This window comes from Salvelinus alpinus, chromosome 34 (assembly GCF_045679555.1).
Source record: "Salvelinus alpinus chromosome 34, SLU_Salpinus.1, whole genome shotgun sequence".
NCBI lineage: Eukaryota > Metazoa > Chordata > Actinopteri > Salmoniformes > Salmonidae > Salvelinus > Salvelinus alpinus.
In genome coordinates this window covers 25,228,780-25,247,915 of record NC_092119.1, presented here as the reverse complement: position 1 = coordinate 25,247,915, position 19,136 = coordinate 25,228,780, and the positions used below count along the sequence as shown (strand labels likewise).

At 42.3% G+C, this 19,136-nt stretch overlaps 1 protein-coding gene across 2 annotated transcripts in view; it reads right to left on the bottom strand.

The window, feature by feature from the left end:
• apoba (apolipoprotein Ba) overlaps positions 1–19,136 on the bottom strand; it is a 41,510-nt gene that overhangs the window by 16,814 nt on the left and 5,560 nt on the right. Inside the window, exons 8-24 of one of the 2 annotated variants that reach the window (XM_071382098.1) lie at positions 17,305–17,381; positions 16,527–16,983; positions 16,002–16,110; positions 15,721–15,873; positions 15,344–15,555; positions 14,802–15,006; positions 14,421–14,600; positions 14,126–14,329; positions 10,638–10,805; positions 10,280–10,485; positions 9,834–10,016; positions 9,593–9,723; positions 9,268–9,478; positions 9,002–9,174; positions 8,716–8,891; positions 7,248–7,345; positions 2,524–2,897 (exon numbers count right to left, since the gene is read on the bottom strand). In XM_071382098.1, the coding sequence (XP_071238199.1) occupies positions 2,524–2,897; positions 7,248–7,345; positions 8,716–8,891; positions 9,002–9,174; positions 9,268–9,478; positions 9,593–9,723; positions 9,834–10,016; positions 10,280–10,485; positions 10,638–10,805; positions 14,126–14,329; positions 14,421–14,600; positions 14,802–15,006; positions 15,344–15,555; positions 15,721–15,873; positions 16,002–16,110; positions 16,527–16,983; positions 17,305–17,381 (3,317 nt within the window). The remainder of the gene's footprint in view (positions 1–2,523; positions 2,898–7,247; positions 7,346–8,715; positions 8,892–9,001; positions 9,175–9,267; positions 9,479–9,592; positions 9,724–9,833; positions 10,017–10,279; positions 10,486–10,637; positions 10,806–14,125; positions 14,330–14,420; positions 14,601–14,801; positions 15,007–15,343; positions 15,556–15,720; positions 15,874–16,001; positions 16,111–16,526; positions 16,984–17,304; positions 17,382–19,136) is intronic. The other variant, XM_071382099.1, reaches the window with a different exon arrangement.

The following is a 19,136-nucleotide window of genomic DNA, read 5'->3' as shown; positions in this document are numbered from 1 at the left end:
GTATTATTGACTATATGTTTGTTTTACTCCATGTGTAACTATGTGTTGTTGTATGTGTCGAACTGCTTTGCTTTATCTTGGCCAGGTCGCAATTGTAAATGAGAACGTGTTCTCAATTTGCCTACCTGGTTAAATAAAGGTTAAATAAATAAATAAATAAAAACTAATCAGGATCGAGAGAAAGATGAACGTAGCAATGTACAAAGAGATCCCTGATGAAAACCTGCTCCAGAGCGCTCAGGACCACAGACTGGGGCGACGGTTCACCTTCCAACAGGACAACGACCCAGAGCACACAGCCAAGACAACGCAGGAGTGGCTTCGGGACAAGTCTCTGAATGTCCTTGAGTGCAACTGATCTGAATACTTATATAAATAAGGTATTTCTGTTTTAATTTTGAATACATTTGCAAACATTTCTAAAAACCTGTTTTCACTTTGTCATTATGGGGTATTGTGTGTAGATTGATGAGGGAAAATAAACAATTTAATCCATTTTAGAATAAGGCTGTAACATAACAAAATATGGGAAAAGTCACGGGGTCTGAATCCTTTCCGAATGCACTGTACATTAAAATATAGCAGCGACCAGCAATGAACGGGGTTCACAGGATGACAGAAAGGACACAAGATCAGTTGGATAACACAGCAAACTGCAAACTCTATCACGTACAGTGGGGCAAAAAAGTATTTAGTCAGCCACCAATTGTGCAAGTTCTCCCACTTAAAAAGATGAGAGAGGCCTGTATGACAGACATGTATGACAGACAAAATGAGAAAAAGAAATCCAGAAAATCACATTGTAGGATTTTTTATGAATTTATTTGCAAATTATGGTGGAAAATAAGTATTTGGTCAATAACAAAAGTTTATCTCAATACTTTGTTATATACCCTTTGTTGGCAATGACAGAGGTCAAACGTTTTCTGTAAGTCTTCACAAGGTTTTCACACACTGTTGCTGGTATTTTGGCCCATTCCTCCATGCAGATCTCCTCTAGAGCAGTGATGTTTTGGGGCTGTTGCTGGGCAACACGGACTTTCAACTCCCTCCAAAGATTTTCTATGGGGTTGAGATCTGGAGAATGGCTAGGCCACTCCAGGACCTTGAAATGCTTCTTACGAAGCCACTACTTCGTTGCCCGGGCGGTGTGTTTGGGATCATTGTCATGCTGAAAGACCCAGCCACGTTTCATCTTCAATGCCCTTGCTGATGGAAGGAGGTTTTCACTCAAAATCTCACGATACATGGCTCCATTCATTCTTTCCTTTACACGGATCAGTCGTCCTGGTCCCTTTGCAGAATAACAGCCCCAAAGCATGATGTTTCCACCCCCATGCTTCACAGTAGGTATGGTGTTCTTTGGATGCAATTCAGCATTCTTTGTCCTCCAAACACGACGAGTTGAGTTTTTACCAAAAAGTTCTATTTTGGTTTCATCTGACCATATGACATTCTCCCAATCTTCTTCTGGATCATCCAAATGCTCTCTAGCAAACTTCAGACGGGCCCTGGACATGTACTGGCTTAAGCAGGGGGACACGTCTGGCACTGCAGGATTTGAGTCCCTGGAGGCGTAGTGTGTTACTGATGGTAGGCTTTGTTACTTTGGTCCCAGCTCTCTGCAGGTCATTCACTAGGTCCCCCCGTGTGGTTCTGGGATTTTTGCTCACTGTTCTTGTGATCATTTTGACTCCACGGGGTGAGATCTTGCGTGGAGCCCCAGATCGAGGGAGATTATCAGTGGTCTTGTATGTCTTCCATTTCCTAATAATTGCTCCCACAGTTGATTTCTTCAAACCAAGCTGCTTACCTATTGCAGATTCAGTCTTCCCAGCCTGGTGCAGGTCTACAATTTTGTTTCTGGTGTCCTTTGACAGCTCTTTGGTCTTGGCCATAGTGGAGTTTGGAGTGTGACTGTTTGAGGTTGTGGACAGGTGTCTTTTATACTGATAACAAGTTCAAACAGGTGCCATTAATACAGGTAACGAGTGGAGGACAGAGGAGCCTCTTAAAGAAGAAGTTACAGGTCTGTGAGAGCCAGAAATCTTGCTTGTTTGTAGGTGACCAAATACTTATTTTCCACCATAATTTGCAAATAAATTCATAAAAAATCGTACAATGTGATTTTCAGGATTTATTTTCTCATTTTGTCTGTCATAGTTGAAGTGTACCTATGATGAAAATTACAGGCCTCTCTCATCTTTTTAAGTGGGAGAACTTGCACAATTGGTGGCTGACTAAATACTTTTTTGCCCCACTGTACCTTCCTTTATGTGCAATCAGTGAAAGCATTACCATGTTTATCTCTCAATAGGCCAATCAGTTCAGTAATTTTTAACAAAGTTGCTCATGGCCTCTAGTTTCTGTGTGCCCCCCCCCCCCCCCCCAAAAAAAACAATTACCAATCTATGCTTGAGTTATTTGACTATGTCAAGGAAAAACATAATGTAGGAATAACAGTAGGTTACACAGCTTCACTATGAACCCCTAATGAAACGTGGAAAGATCAGCAAAGTTTACCTTCAAGTCTGTAGGCGAGTGGGCTGATAGGCGACTGAGCCGTGACTTTAAAATTAACAATATAGCTGGGAACATCAACAGTGTTGTTTCCCCCGGAGATGGATCCCTCCCAGTTGTAGAAGTTGCTGTTTACTTTGGAGGTCACCTCAGCAAGGCCAAGCAAGGGCAGCACGAAGTCAAAAGAGCGAGGTATGGTGAAAGTTGGGATTTGGATCTCATTGGCAGGAACCATCCAACCTATTTCAGGAACATCAATGGCAGGAATGGACAGGGTAGCGGGAATGTTTAACTCCTCAGAGGATTTTCCTCCCAAAGGCACAACAAGGGAGATTGCCATTTTGTTCTGGTTGAACTCGTATCTGAATAAACTGTCACTGTTGTAAAAACAAAAAAGAAAGTGACAAATTAATTCATTGTTATTAGCGAAGAATTTATCCTGATTTCCCCTTACACTTTGCCATTATTACATTTCATTTTATCTCCTGAATTGAATCTAATCAAAGTTTATTTGTCACGTGCGTCGAATACAACAGGACCTTACAGTGAAATGCTTACTTACAGGCTCTACCCAGTAGTGCAAAAAAGGTGTTAGGTGAACAATAGGTAAGTAAAGAAATAAAACAACAGTAAAAAGACAGGCTATATACAGTAGTGAGGCTATAAAAGTAGCGAGGCTACATACAGATACCGGTTAGTCAGGCTGATTGAGGTAGTATGTACATGTAGATATGGTTAAAGTGAATGGAATGGATTGACATGGAAATACAGTGCCTTCGGAAAGTATTCAGACCCCAAATGTATAAAAAATTATAAACAGAAATACCTTATTTACATAAGTATTCAGATCCTTTGCTATGAGACTCAAAGTTGAGCTCAGGTGCATCCTGTTTCCATTGAACATCCTTGAGATGTTTCTACAACTTGTTTGGAGTCCACCTGTGGTAAATTCAATTGATTGGACATGATTTGGAAAGTCACACACCTGTCTATATAAGGTCCCACAGTTGACAGTGCATGTCAGAGCAAAAACCAAGCAATGAGGTCAAGGCACAGATCTGGGGGTGTGTACCAAAACATTTCTGCAACATTGAAGGTCCCCAAGAACACTGTGGCCTCCATCATTCTTAAATGGAAGAAGTTTGAAACCACCAAGACTCTTCCTAGAGCTGGCCACCAGGGAGGTGACCAAAAACCCGATGGTGACTCTAACAGAGCTCTAGAGTTCCTCTGTGAAGATGGGAGAACCATCCAGAAAGACAATCATCTGTGCTACACTGCACCAATCAGGTATTTATGGTAGAGTGGCCAGACAGAATCCACTCCTCAGTAAAAGGCCCATAACAGCCCGCTTGGAGGTTGCCAAAAGGCACCTAAAGACTCTCAGACCATGAGAAACAAGATTCTCTGGTCTGATGATGAAACCAAGATTTAACTCTTGAATGCCAAGCGTCACGTCTGGATGAAACCTGGCACCATCCCTACGGTGAACCATGGTGGTGGCAGCATCATGCTGTGGGGATGTTTTTCAGCGGCAGGGACTGGGAGGCTAGCAGTAATAAAGCCTCTCTTGAAAAAGTCAAACCTTGACCCAGAAAATATAAAAAACTATCAGCCTATATCGAATCTCCCATTCCTCTCAAAAATGTTTGAAAAGCTGTTGTGCAGTAACTCACTGCCTTCCTGAAGACAAACAATGCATATGAAACGCTTCAGTCTGGTTTTAGACCCCATCATAGCGCTGAGACTGCACTTGTGAAGGTGGTAAATTACCTTTTAATGGCATCAGACCGAGGCTCTGCATCTGTCCTCGTGCTCCTAGACCTTAGTGCTGCTTTTGATACCATCGATCACCACATTCTTTTGGAGAGATTGGAAACCCAAATTGGTCTACATGGACAAGTTCTGGCCTGGTAGATCTTAAATCTTATCTGTTGGAAAGATGTCAGTTTGTCTCTGTGGATGGTTTGTCCTCTGACAAATCAACTGTAAATTTCAGTGTTCCTCAAGGTTCCGTTTTAGGACCACTAATGTTTTCACTATATATTTTACCTCTTGGTGATGTCATTCGGAAACATAATGATAACTTTTACTGCTATATGGATGACACACAGCTGTACATTTCGAAGCCCCAAAATTGCCCTCCCTGGAAGCCTGTGTTTCAGACATAAGGAAGTGGATGGCTGCAAATGTTCTACTTTTAAACTCGGACAAAACAGAGATGCTTGTTCTAGGTCCCAAGAAACAAAGAGATCTTCTGTTGAATCTGACAATTAATCTTGATGGTTGTACAGTCGTCTCAAATAAAACTGTGAAGGACCTCGGCTTTACTCTGGACCCTGATCTCTCTTTTGACAAACATATCAAGACTATTTCAAGGACAGCTTTTTTCCATCTACGTAACATTGCAAAAATCTGAAACTTTCTGTCCAAAAATGATGCAGAAAAATGTATCCATGCTTTTGTCACTTCTAGGTTAGACTACTGCAATGCTCTACTTTCCGGCTACCCGGGAAAAGCACTAAATAAACTTCAGTTAGTGCTAAACACTAGAATCTTGACTAGAACCAAAAAATGTGATCATATTACTCCAGTGCTAGCCTCTCTACACTGGCTTCCTGTTAATAAAGGTAAGGGCTGATGTCAAGGTTTTACTGCTAACCTACAAAGCATTACATGGGATTGCTCCTACCTATCTTTCCGATTTGGTCCTGCCGTACATACCTACACGTACGCTACGGTCACAAGACGCAGGCCTCCTAATTGTCCCTAGAATTTCTAAGCAAACAGCTGGAGGCAGGGCTTTCTCCTATAGAGCTCAATTTTTATGGAATGGTCTGCCTACCCATGTGAGAGACACAGACTCGGTCTCAACCTTTAAGTCTTTATTGAAGACTCATCTCTTCAGTACGTCCTATGATTGAGTGTAGTCTGGCCCAGGAGTGTGAAGGTGAACGGAAAGGCACTGGAGCAACGAACCGCCCTTGCTGTCTCTGCCTGGCCAGTTCCCCTCTCTCCACTGGGATTCTCTGCTTCTAACCCTATTACAGGGGCTGAGTCACTGGCTTACTGGTGCTCTTCCATCAGGCCCTAGGAGGGGTGCGTCACTTGAGTGGGTTGAGTCACTGACGTGATCTTCCTGTCTGGGTTGGCGCCCCCCCCTTGTGTTGTGCCGTGGCGGAGATCTTTGTGGGCCATACTCGGCCTTGTCTCAGGATGGTAATTTGGTTGTTGAAGATATCCCTCTAGTGGTGTGGGGGCTGTGCTTGGCAAAGTGGGTGGGGTTATATCGTGCCTGTTTGACCCTGTCCAGGGGTATCGTCGGATGGGGCCACAGTGTCTCCTGACCCCTCCTGTCTCAGCCTCCAGTATTTATGCTGCAGTAGTTTATGTGTCGGGGGGCTAGGGTCAGTCTGTTATATCTGGAGTATTTCTCCTGTCTTATCCGGTGTCCTGTGTGAATTTAAGTATGCTCTCTCTAATTCTCTCTCTCTTTCTCTCTTTCTCTCTCTTTCTTTCTTTCTTTCTTTCTTTCTTTCTTTCTTTCTTTCTTTCTTTCTTTCTTTCTTTCTTTCTTTCTTTCTCTCTTTCTCTCGGAGGACCTGAGTCCTAGGACCATGCCTCAGGACTACCTGGCCTGATGACTCCTTGCTGTCCCCAGTCCACCTGGCCGTGCTGCTGCTTCAGTTTCAACTGTTCTGTCTGCGGCTATGGAACCCTGACCTGTTCACCGGATGTGCTACCTGTCCCAGACCTGCTGTTTCAACTCTCTAGAGACAGCAGGAGCGGTAGAGATACTCTGAATGATCAGCTACGAAAAGCCAACTGACATTTACTCCTGAGGTGCTGACCTATGTGCTGAATATTTGAACATCTTGGCCATGTTCTGTTATAATCTCCACCCAGCACAGCCAGAAGAGGACTGGCCACCCCTCATAGCCTGGTTCCTCTCTAGGTTTCTTCCTAGGTTCTGGCCTTTCTAGGGAGTTTTTCCTAGCCACCGTGCTTCTACACCTGCATTGCTTGCTGTTTGGGGTTTTAGGCTGGGTTTCTGTACAGCACTTTGTGACATCAGCTGATGTAAGAAGGGCTTTATAAATACATTTGATTTGATTTGGCTGGTCAGGATTGAGGCAAAGATGAATGGAGCAAAGTACAGAGAGATCCTTGATGAAAACCTGCTCCAGGGTGCTCAGGACCTCAGACTGAAGCGAAGGTTCACCTTCCAACAGGACAACGACCCTAAGCACACAGCCAAGACAGCACAGGAGTGGCTTCGGGACAAGTCTCTGAATGTCCTTGAGTGGCCCAGCCAGAGCACAGACTTGAACCCGATCGAACATCTCTGGAGAGATCTGAAAATAGCTATGCAGCAACGCTACCCATCCAACCTGACAGATCTTGAGAGGATCTGCATAGGAGAATGGGAGAAACTCCCAAAATACAGGTGTGCCAAGCTTGTAGCGTCATACCCAAGAAGACTCAATTCTGTAGTCGCTGACAAAGGTGCTTCAGCAAAGTACTGAGAAAAGGGTCTGAATACTTAAAACCTGTTTTTGCTTTGTCATTGTGTGGTATTGTGTGTAGATTGATGAGGGGGAAAAAACAATTTAATACATTTTAGCCTGTAACATAACAAAATGTGTAAAAAGGGAAGGGGTCTGAATACTTTTCCGAATGCACTGTAATCCTAACCCCACTTAATATGTGAATTGTCAGATACTTACGATTGAAGGAACAGTTTCTCGGGCACGGTGGGCAGAGTGAGTTCTGCAAGGCGCCTCTTGTTTCTTCCAGCAACTTTGTCCAGCCAAATGTTGCATGCCTAAAATGAGATGTACTTTTTAGATTGAGAATTGTTGTAGAGAAATGTTATCAATGGAAACAAAAGTGTTGCAATTTGTTAACATTTTGTATTTATTTAACCTTTATTTAACTAGGCAAGTCAATTGGGAGTAGAACATTTGAAAAATGACAGCCGTTGCCAGTAATCAAAAGATACAGTCAGCTCAAAGTATTGGAACAGTGACAATATTTTGTTGTTTTGCTCTGTACTCCAGCACTTTGGATTTGATACAATGAGGTTAAAGTGCAGACTGTCAGCTTTAATTTGAGGGTATTTTAAATCATATCGGGTGAACCGTTTAGAAATTACAGCACTTTTTGTACATAGTCCCCCCATTTTAGGGGACCAAAAGTATTGGGACAAATGTACTTATATGTGTATTAAAGTAGTGAACATTTTAATATTTGTTCCCATATTCATAGCACACAATGATTACAGAAAGCGTGAGACTCTAGAAACTTGTTTGATCCATTTTCTATTTGTTTTGGTTGTGTTTCATATTATTTTGTGCCCAATAGAAATTAAGGGTAAATAATGTATTGTGTAATTTTGGAGTGACTTTTATTGTAAATAAGAATTGTATATATTTCTAAACACTTCTACATGAATGTTGATGCTACCATGATTACGAATAGTCCTGAATGAATCATGAATAATTATAAGTGAGAAAGTTACAGACACACAAATATCATACCCCACCTCAAAAATAAAAGAAATGCTAACCTCCCCAGTTATTTTAATGGTGAGCATGTCCTGGGGTAATGGTGAGCATGTCTTGGGGTAATGGTTCGCATGTCTTGGGGTAATGGTTAGCATGTCTTGGGGTAATGGTTAGCATGTCTTGGGGTAATGGTGAGCATGTCTTGGGGTAATGGTGAGCATGTCTTGGGGTAATGGTTAGCATGTCTTGGGGTAATGGCGAGCATGTCTTGGGGTACTGGTGAGCATGTCTTGGGGTAATGGTGAGCATGTCTTGGGGTAATGGTTAGCATGTCTTGGGGTAATGGTGAGCATGTCTTGGGGAAATGGTGAGCATGTCTTGGGGTAATGGTGAGCATGTCTTGGGGTAATGGTGAGCATGCCTTGGGGTAATGGTGAGCATGCCTTGGGGTAATGGTGAGCATGCCTTGGGGTAATGGTGATCATGTCTTGGGGTAATGGTGAGCATGTCTTGGGGTAATGGTGAGCATGTCTTGGGGTATGATATTTGTGCGTCTGTAACTTTCTCACTCATCATTATTCACAATTCATTCGGGACTAGCTGTAATCATGGTAGCATCCTTATTAATATAGAAGTGATTATTCCCATTACTTTGGAGCTCACTGTATTTTAAAAACATAACTCATACCTCAATGGCTTTGGTAACAATGTGCCGCACTTTCATATCAGTCTTAGCCACCTTCTGATCTAGTATGTCATCAATTAGCTTTTGTAGCTCCCTCTGGTAATCTTCTGTGTTTGGGATGAGTTTTGGGATCTCAGAGTTCAGGTCAGACTTCATCTCCATCTCAAACTTGTTGTCATCTGTATGGGAAAACCACATGTAAGACTTGAAGCATTTCTGTTTGTAGTTACATTTAGCTATTGCCTTTGTCAGGTCACACAGTACAGAGAAAAAGCTGTATGACACTTACCATATCTCACAATGACTGTTTGCACGGAGGAAGTCTCTGGAATATTGACTGCTGTCTCTAATTGCATGACTAGACCATCGGTGTTCTTCAGGGTTGCAGTAGCAGAGGCATCTGAACTCAGGGCCGGGATGGTCATCTGGACTTGCAGCATTCCATTTTCCATAGACTCAAGTCTAAGTTAATAAACATTCAAAGAAAGTTATGTTAGTTACAGTATTACCAACCTTGCCAAAAAGGTAAAAATATAATTCTGGGTTTTCTTTTACCTGGCACGACCAACTAGAGACAACTGTGGAATATTGTGGTTGGTCACATCTAAGGTGATGCCACGTATCTTCTTCCCTTTCACATTGCTGTCTGTGACTGCCAGCTTAATCCCTGCCTCAATGTCATAATCAGGGACATGGACTTCAGTGGTCAGAGTGTTCTTGTTCCGGTTGTACTTCAGTGTTGCGGTCGCCTCTGTGGGCTCAGAACCTAATATGAAGAGGACAGATGTGCCTCAATTCATTTTATGTACATTCTATTGGGGTAGCTATATAATTTGCCAGTCTTAATTTGTTATTTAAAAAAAAAATTGGACACACATACCTGACGCCCTCAGGGTTAGCTTCAGAGAGTCCACTTTCTGGCGTCCCTCCTTACCCTCTCTGAGAGTTTCAGAAGTAATGGCAGCAGTGTATTCTGTTACCTCCTCTGTTGGTTGGATCTCCACAGCAAGCCTAATGAATTGATAGACATGTGTCTCTTAAAGATTATCCTTTGAATCAATAAAATGATGCAGTTGAAATCAAATGTATTTGGAAATCCTGGCGATGGACTCAACTCTCACCTGCTCTCCCCTGTAAGGGGGTAGTACGGAGCATCATCTGTTGAGCTTGCATTCGTGTAACGCAGTGTTGTGCAGATATTCATACCAGTAAACAGGGGCTGGCATTCAGTGGAGTCTGTCATACCCTCCCCTATCGACGGCACCATCTTAGTCTGGGTGGAGGACACTGACATCACCTTGTTGCTGGATTTTGAAGAGATGCAGGAAAATAATGACAAAATCTTTAATATTACTTTTTACATAGTAATGCTGATTCAAGTTGAGGCTGATTTATGTAAAGTTTTTCTATGTTAAAAGATGATGGCATTTGATACAACTGGATTCTTAAGTCTATACTGCGATTCACACTGACAACAGTATGTGAGTTACCCTTAACGTTCCACTTATATTTAAAAACAATTATTTTAAGTAGACGTATTTTAAGTAGAAGTTGGAGTAATTCCCACCTGACACTGAATAGCTGAGTGGTTCCCTTGGGTGCAGGGATGGAGAGTTTGATCTCATTTCTGCTAATGGTAACTTTGGCGTTCAGGGAACTCTCATGGTACATGTTGGTGTGCATCTCAATGCCAGCCACCACAAACTCAGGAATTTGGATGCCCATTTGCGTAATAAACTCCACACCGACAGATGGCATGAAAGACAGCTGCTGCTACAGGTAAGAAAGGCATAATTCACACTTAAAAATAACCTAGGATCCTAAATGAATCATATCATTTGTTCAAATAGGGTTGAAATACATTCAAAGTGTTCCATAACGCATATACATTTAATTGAATAGAAACAAAAGAGCAGGCAGCGTACCATGCCAGGGGAGAAGCTCAGACCTCCCTTGGCTCCAGTGGCAAAGACACCAGACAAGGAGAATTTCAGGGGTAAGCCAGATGCGGAGGGCAGAGAAAAGCTCTCATCCAGGAAGATATAGTGGGCATAAAGCTCGTTGTCAGTGCTCGACATTAGAGACTGCATGACCTGTGCAAAAATAAAGAGAATAAGGTTCATTGAAACAAAAGGAATTTGGGTCAGTGGAGGCTCCTCAAAAGAGGAAGGGGAGGAACATTCTCCTCAGTGAATTTCATAAAAATTTAAATAGTGAAACATTAAAAAAGTTATCCTTTTTAGATGAAACTATACTAAACATATTCACGTCACCATATAATTTATTAAAACACACTGTTTTGCAATGAAGGTCTACAGTAGCCTCAACAGCCTACTGTAGGGTAGTACCATGGTGTAGCCGGAGGACAGCTAGTTTTCGTCCTCCTCTAGGAGGCTCATGGTTCTAAGCCCCTTCCATAGACTTGCACAGTATTATGACAACTTACCGAGGATGTCCTCCAACCTATCAGGGCTCATGCAGCATGAATTGACATGTTGTCCACCCAATCAAAGGATCAGAGACTCAATCTACTACTGAAAGCATAAGCTACAGCTAACTAGCACTGCAGTGCATACAATGTGGTGAGTAGTTGACTCAAAGAGAAAGAAAGACAATAGTTGAACAGTTTTGAACAAATTCATTTCTTTAAAAATGAAGGAGAAGCGAGCGAGAGAGAGAGAGAGAGAGAGAGATATCTATATTTAGTTGTATTTTTTTCACTTGCATTTTTACTTAGCTAGCGAATGCATCTAGCTAGTTTAGCCTACTCAAACAGCCGGCTCAAACAGAGAGGGATGCTATGTTAGCTAGCTGGCTATGGCTATCCAACACTGGAACTCTTCCAAGTCAAGGTAAGATTTTGGATTTATTAATTCATTGCCATCGAGGCCTGCCGGTGTAAGTGCTAAACTGCTTGCTGACTGTACACTGTACTGCATGATTGTAGAGGGTTTACTAACGCGTTAGTTCTAGTAGGTATGTTGACTAGCTATGACATTAGCTAATATGGTGACAATGATGTAAGCTGTGTGTAGCGGTTAGCGGTCATGATATGAAGGTTTGGCTTGGAAAGGTTTTTTGCCTGGTCACAGACAGCTGATGTGTTGTGCACTGAAGTCCACAAGCGAAGGGAAAAGGTGAGAGGAGGGGAACGCGTAGATGCGAGAAGGAATTGTAAAATGAGCAAAATGATCATGCTGTTTCTATGTGGCTGCTATGAAAGTGAGTTGTGTTTGCGTGTGATCGAGAGTATATTCATTCTGTTGATTCTGTTGAAAAGGCAAAGGAATGAAACGGGGATAAACATACCTGAATTTATCCAATAGAAACTCTCGTTTGCAACTGTTGGACTAATGATTACACCCTAGATCATCTAGATGCAGGCAAGAGTGTGAAAGGCGGTATTGAATGTGTTAGTCTGTCACCTTGATTACTCTAATTTTGAACGCAGTTGTAAACTTTCATTCATAGGCTAAGTCGTAGTAACCTCATGATAGGTATAGGGAAAATTAGAGTATCATGTAGTAGCCTAAACCTATCGACGTTACATTGAGCTGGGTGAACGGAATATTAATGACAGTCATCCAATATGCTGTAATAGAAATAAGGTATGCTCATAACAAAAAAAAATCGTCCTCCCTCATCTTAAACATCACCGACCGCCGCTGCTTTTGGTGTGGGTAAGTTCACTTGAACTCAATCAGTGTATGGAGATAATTGAAATCACGTCAATTCAACGTCTATTCCACGGTTCTACGTACACTGAATGAAAATACAAATGCAACATGCAACAATTTCTACGATTTTACTGAGTTACAGTTCATATATGGAAATCAGCCAATTTAAATTAATTCATTAGGCCCTAATGTATGGATTCCCCATGACTGAGAATACAGATATGCATCTGTTGGTCACAGATACCTTAAAAAAAAGCAGGGGCATGGATCAGAAAACCAGTCAGTATCTGGTGTGACCACCATCATGCAGCATGACACATCTCCTTTGAATAGAGTTGATCAGGCTGTTGATTGTGGCCGTGGAATGTTGTCCCACTCCTCTTCAATGTCTGTGCGAAGTTGCTGGATATTGGTGGGAACTGGAACACGTTGTCGTACACGTCCATTCAGAGCATCCCAAACATAAAACATGCTCAATAGGTGTCATGTCTGGTGAGTACATGGAAGAACTGGGACATTTTCAGCATCCAGGAATTGTGTACAGATCCTTGCGACATGGGGCTGTGCATTATCATGCTGAAACATTAGGTGATGGCGGCGGATGAATGGCACGACAATGGGCCTCAGGATCTCGTCATGGTATCTCTGTGCATTCGAATTGCCATTGATAAAATGCAATTGTGTTCATTGTCCGTAGCTTAATTCTGCACCACCACCACCATGAGCCACTCTGGTCACAACTTTGACATCAGCAAACCGCTTGCCCACACGACGCCATGCACGCTGTCTGCCATCTGCCTGGTACAGTTCAAACCCGGGATTCCAACGTGCCAGTGGCCATCGAAGGTGAGCATTTGCCCACTGAAGTCGGTTATGAGGCTGAACTACAGTCAGGTCAACACCCTCGTGAGGACGACGAGCACCCAGATGAGCTTCCCTGAAATGGTTTCTGAGAGTTTGTGCAGAAATTCTTCGGTTGTGCAAACCCACAGTTTCATCAGCTGTCCTGGTGGCTGGTATTAAACGATCCCACAGGTCAAGAAGCCCGATGTGGAGGTCCTGGGCTGGCGAGGTTACACGTGGTCTGCAGTTGTGAGGCCGGTTGGACGTACTGCCAAATTCTCTAAAACAACGTTGGAGGCGGCTTATGGTAGAGAAATGAACATCAAATTATCTGGCAACAGCTCTGGTGCACATTCCTGCAGTCAGCATGCCAATTGAACGCTCCCTCAAAACTATGGCATTATGTTGTGTGACTAAATGAAACATTTTAGAGTGGCTTTTTATTGTCCACAGCACAAGATCTGTGTAATGATTGCGCTGTTTAATCAGCTTCTTGATATGCCACACCTGTCAGGTGGATGGATTATCTTGGCAAAGGAGAAATGCTCACTAACAGGGATGTAAACAAATGTGTGCACAATATTTGAGAGAAAAAAGCTTTCTGTGCTTATGGAAAATTTCTGCAATCCTTTATTTTAGCTCATGAATCATTGGATCAACACTTTACATGTTGCGTTTATATTTTTGTTCAGTGTACTTTCATTGAAATGATGTGGAAACAATGTTGATTCAACTGTCCGTGTCTAGTGGGTTAGCTCTGTTTGTAATTTCCTGTTATGTTGAGTTATCTAGTTCGCACTTAGTTCACATACCAAAAACAATAGCACAATTTTTCAATGGGATTGTATGTGCTTTTTCCTTCAGAATGACCTGTTCAGTCAACCATAATTTACCTTAAGAGGCATGATCTTGAAGAACACCTCAGAGTACATGGCTAAGCTCTGGGCCATGTGTTCCATCTCACTGGACTTGATGTATCCAACTTCATTTTCAAGAATCCTTAGGTATGCCATAGCCTCAGGGGAGTCTTGAGAGCGAAGTTCCCTGACAAGCTTTTGGAAGTTCTGTCCAATGTCTTTCATGAGGTCCTGTGGGGCCTGTAAGGTATGGAGGATTAAACATGTCCTTAAAAAGCCAAACCAAAAAACTATTCCTGGAACTTCAATACATAAAATCAAACACTTTTACCTGTCTTTTCCTTCTCTCACTCCTCAAGGGGGGGATCCAGTTCTCCAGCACCTGCTGGACCGAGTCTGGCATCTTGTGACCCGCCCAGTACATGGCCTTGGAGACCGAGTCAGGGAAGAAACCCTGCTCTCCAAAAAGGGCCTCAAGTCTCGGTTCAAATCCATTACCTTCAATACCAACCTTTAAAAAATAAGTGAGAATACGTTATAAAACTTAAAAAACACATAAAGGGGAGACAAGATATCAATGTAATCACACCAATGGAGATGCAATTATTCTTTGAAATAATATGCATTTAAATAAAATGTTTAATTTATTAGATAAATATACTTTTTGTATCATATTTACCAAATAAGTTTCTAAAGTATTTTCAAACATTACCTCTAACATGTCACTGTTGTACCCAAAGGCTTTGAGGGTGGTCTCCAGCAGTACTTCCTTTGGCAGGGAGTCAGTGGAATCAAAGATCATGTTGCCCTTTATGGAGCCCATGGCAGTGTCCATTTTGTAGTTGCGGGACATTGTGGTGAAGGGGTTAGCAGGATGCTGATGGTCTTGCAATGCCTCCTCGATATACTGTCTTATTCTTGAGGAAAAGAGAAAGAGCGCTTTTCAGAACCCACAACTTGTTTGTGTTGCACAAGTGATTATGGGGATTGGGAAAATAAAGGGTATTATTTTGTTGCTGTGATTCTATTGAACACAATCATGCCCAGGATTTTGTAGCTGGACAGACAGATGAAAAATATAACTAAATGAAGATGATTTTCTTACACAGGTGTCAAAAACATATACAGTAGGAGATGCAGAAAACAACAACACCTTCTACCACTGTGATCACATATATTAAGTTAACCTCGTAAACTACGTATATAAACGAATAGGGAGTGACTGAACATATCATACAGAAAACAGTCACTTACTGCTGCGTTTTGGGATCATCAGAGTGCCGGATGTTGTCAAGGTGGGAGGCCACAAAGCTCCTGACCTGTGGGTCCTGCTCGTCATTCAGCGTGGTGATCACCTTGCTAAGGAGCGCATCGTCAGGACTCTTCATAAGCATCAGATAAGCTGCCACACGTTTCTGGACGGGGTTCTCAGCATCCTGGTACACCCCCAAGAGACTTTCTCTGACCTGTCATTCACAGCACAAACCTTTTAGCTTACAGATTGTTATTGATTAGATCATGAACAGTGGGCTAAGTAATAAAAGTATATAACTGAAGAGAACTCAAAGAAGAACGTTGAGAATTTATTGAGTAGGTTTAGGTGGTGGGTATGGTGGTGGGCATTGAATCACCTCCTGGTCGATGTCCATGAGTCTGAAGGCCTGAATTGCTGCCTTCTGGACAGATAGAGAAGCCCCCTTCTGCACACAGTTCATGAGGGACTTCTTCAAGCCCAGACCGACATCACCGGTAGATTTCATTGCTTTACCCATAACACCTACAACCTGGAATATGGTTGTGAAAAAATGTATTAGCAAGGTGCAATACTGACTAGCTGTATCTGTATGTTAGGTATACAACAACACAATACTTAAAACAATACTTTTAATATTGCGTATAAGCGGTTGTATACCCTTAGTGTCAGGAAAGTCATATCCTCATTCCCTGAGCAGTCTCCCAACATGGTATACATGAACTCTTTCACATCTTTGACCTCAGCGGTGGGATGTCCTGGGTGGAACCTGCAGATGAGTGTTGGGAATATGTTAACACTAGTGCTGAATTGTGTTGTGATTAGGGTTGCAAAATTCTGGGCACTTTCAATAAATTCCATGGTTGTCTTGAAATCCCAGTTGGAGGAGTATAAGCATTATGCAGGAAATCCGTAATTCTCCAACCAGGATTTCGGGAAAACCAGAGAATTTATTGAAAGTTTTGCAACCCATTACCCTTGTGATGGTAATTATTGCCCTATGGTGGTTAACTTCAACAATTAATTGAATAAAAAAATATAAAAAGTTACAAAGCTGTTATGGTTACAGTCAAATAAACTTCAACCATATTTCCCCCTCCCAAAAAAAAGGCAATTGATGAGATATCGATGATTTCAGTTATTTTGAGGTAGAGTAAAAATAGTAAAGAGTGTAATTTCACTTACTTACTGACTGTGTTTGCCAGTGCGTACATAATGGCTTTGCTCTGCCTGTGTTGGGCCACACTGAGCATATCTCTGACCCGGTGGGAATCAGGGCTCGACTGGAGGCTAAGGGCGTACACAAAGGCGTCCCCCTCCACAGCGGTGCTGTCCATCGTCCTGATGACTTGGAGGATGGCACTGGTGCACTCTGGTGTTCCACACTGGGCCAGGGCCTGCCAGGTCAGCATACCACCCTCCACCAACATCTCTTCCACAGCCGGGCTCAGTGTCTCGTTCTTAAGGGCACGGATCTCGGAGACCAGTTTCTGGAAGAGACCTGGCCTCCTCTGGCCCTGGTCAGTGCCCGACAGACCGCTGAGGTCTCGCAGCGTGCTCAGCACAGCTTCTTTGGTCTGAGTAGGAGCCTTGTCTTCTGGGTACTCCATGCGAAGGGGTTGAATGCGGCTGGTTTCAACCTCTACGTCAACGTACAGGGAGAAAAGAACAGGTATGGAAAACCCTTCAAGAAGTTCCCTTCAACTCATGTTAACTGCTTAATAATTGACACTTTACTTGACATATAATGGCCAAACGACAAGGTTATGACCCAAGCCAAATGAGCTGAATTTAATGTAATAAACTGACATCAGCTTTCATGGTATCAGTATGTAATTGTTAACACAATGCTATGCAGCTCTTATAACAAGGGGATATTTTTAGTAAGAGACATCACAGATAGCAACAAGCACAACACTCACACTTTTCCTGATAGTACAGTACATGCCTTCATGTTCCTTACCAAAGACTCTGTTGTTGATCTTTGCTGAGTCTTTCAAGGTCAGGCTCTGTGTCACCACAGATGAGATTCCACTATTCCTGCAGATGGGTAAAAATTGGCTTTACTGAAATCAATTCAAATATTTTTGTAACACGCAAAATCTAGGGTTGAATATTTTCCAGAGAAAATTGCAAGAAATGACCGGGATTCAGGTATTCCCGTTCAAATCGGAAGTGCCATTTAAAACATATAATATCAGCCATACTGACATGATTATACCACTGTAAATGGAGAAATATACACAGGAATTTAACGTTTTCTTGTTGAATTTGTTTGTTGCAATTTAATCAACTCAAAGTTCTCTCAAAGTCACCACACTATTTCGTTGATGTAGCCTAGTTGTTTTTTTAGTTTTAAAAAACTTTTTACCCCTTTTACTCCCCAATTTGTAATTACAGTCTAGTCCCATTGCTGCAACTCCCCTATGGAATCGGGAGAGGCGAAGGTCGAGAACCATGTGTCCATGAAACATGACCCTGCCAAACCGCACTGCTTCTTGACATACTGCTCACTTAACCTGGAAGCCAGCCGCACCAATGTGTTGGAGGAAACGCCGTACAACTAGCATTTGAAGTCAGCGTGCATGTGTCCGGCCCGCCACAAGGAAAGGAGTCGCTAGAGCGTGATGGGACAAGGACATCTCGGCCGGAGAGGTCGGTCGAGAGACACGAGACACGAGAGGTCGCGTGTAGCCTGCACACTTAGTAAGCAATTATATTTACAGAAACCATGCAAGTAGCTGTCACACTAAAAATAAATTTTTCTATATAGTGCCAAATAAGGGTTATTTGGCTTGTAAAGATAGCATATCCTTTTTGGTGCTATATTGAACCCTTTTTGAATCTTCTATAAAGAACCATGCTCATACAGTTCTAAATGTAACCGTGATGGTGCTATAGAGAACCTATTCCCTATAAATAACTATTAAAAAAGGTTATATATATCACCAAAAAGAGTTCCGCTGTTGTTACATCCATTTTTGCCGCTGTACAGAACCCTTTTCAATTGTTCTTTATCAAATCAAATGTTATTTGTCACATGCGCCGAATACAACAGGTGTAGACCTTACAGTGAAATGCTTACTTACAAGCCCTTAACCAACAATGCAGGTTTAAGAAAAATAAGTGTTAAGTGCGGTAGCAGAGAGAACAGTCTATGGCTGCGGTCCAAACACTTAAAATATACACCCTATCCCCCCAGCCCTCAAATTACATGGTTAAAGTATGGTTAAAATTCCATAGTTTTTATTGTTGTGTTAATTGACAAGTTGAATCAGGTGTGCTAGCTTTGGAATGGCTGGGGGTCCCTGAGGAGAGGTTTGAGAACCACTGATGTAGACATCAGTTCTCAATTGACGCAAGGCCATATATGAGTCTTTCACAAGACACCATCACTGGACATAATCACATTTAACATGTAATGGCATAGCACAACAGATTAGATAAACTGGAATGACACTCACTCACTGTTGCACAAAAAGAACTGTGAGCAAACCACCACTGTGAACCGCAGTGGTGGGCTTTGAAGGGCTCAAAGGGTTCTTTGAGTCATTATAGTTCCACACAGAACCCTCACCCTTTTCAAAGAACCCTTGAGGAACACTCTTTTCTTAGTGTGTAAGGGATGTTTTCTATTGGGGACTTCATTTTGAGTAAATATGGGTAAGCTGCTAGCATTGTGATGACTGGACTAATGTATGAATGAAGCCAGAGAGTTGATATGTTGCACGTACATAGTTTGTATTTCTGCATCTAGGCTAATATGCCCTTCTCATTCTCTGCATATTCTCTCAC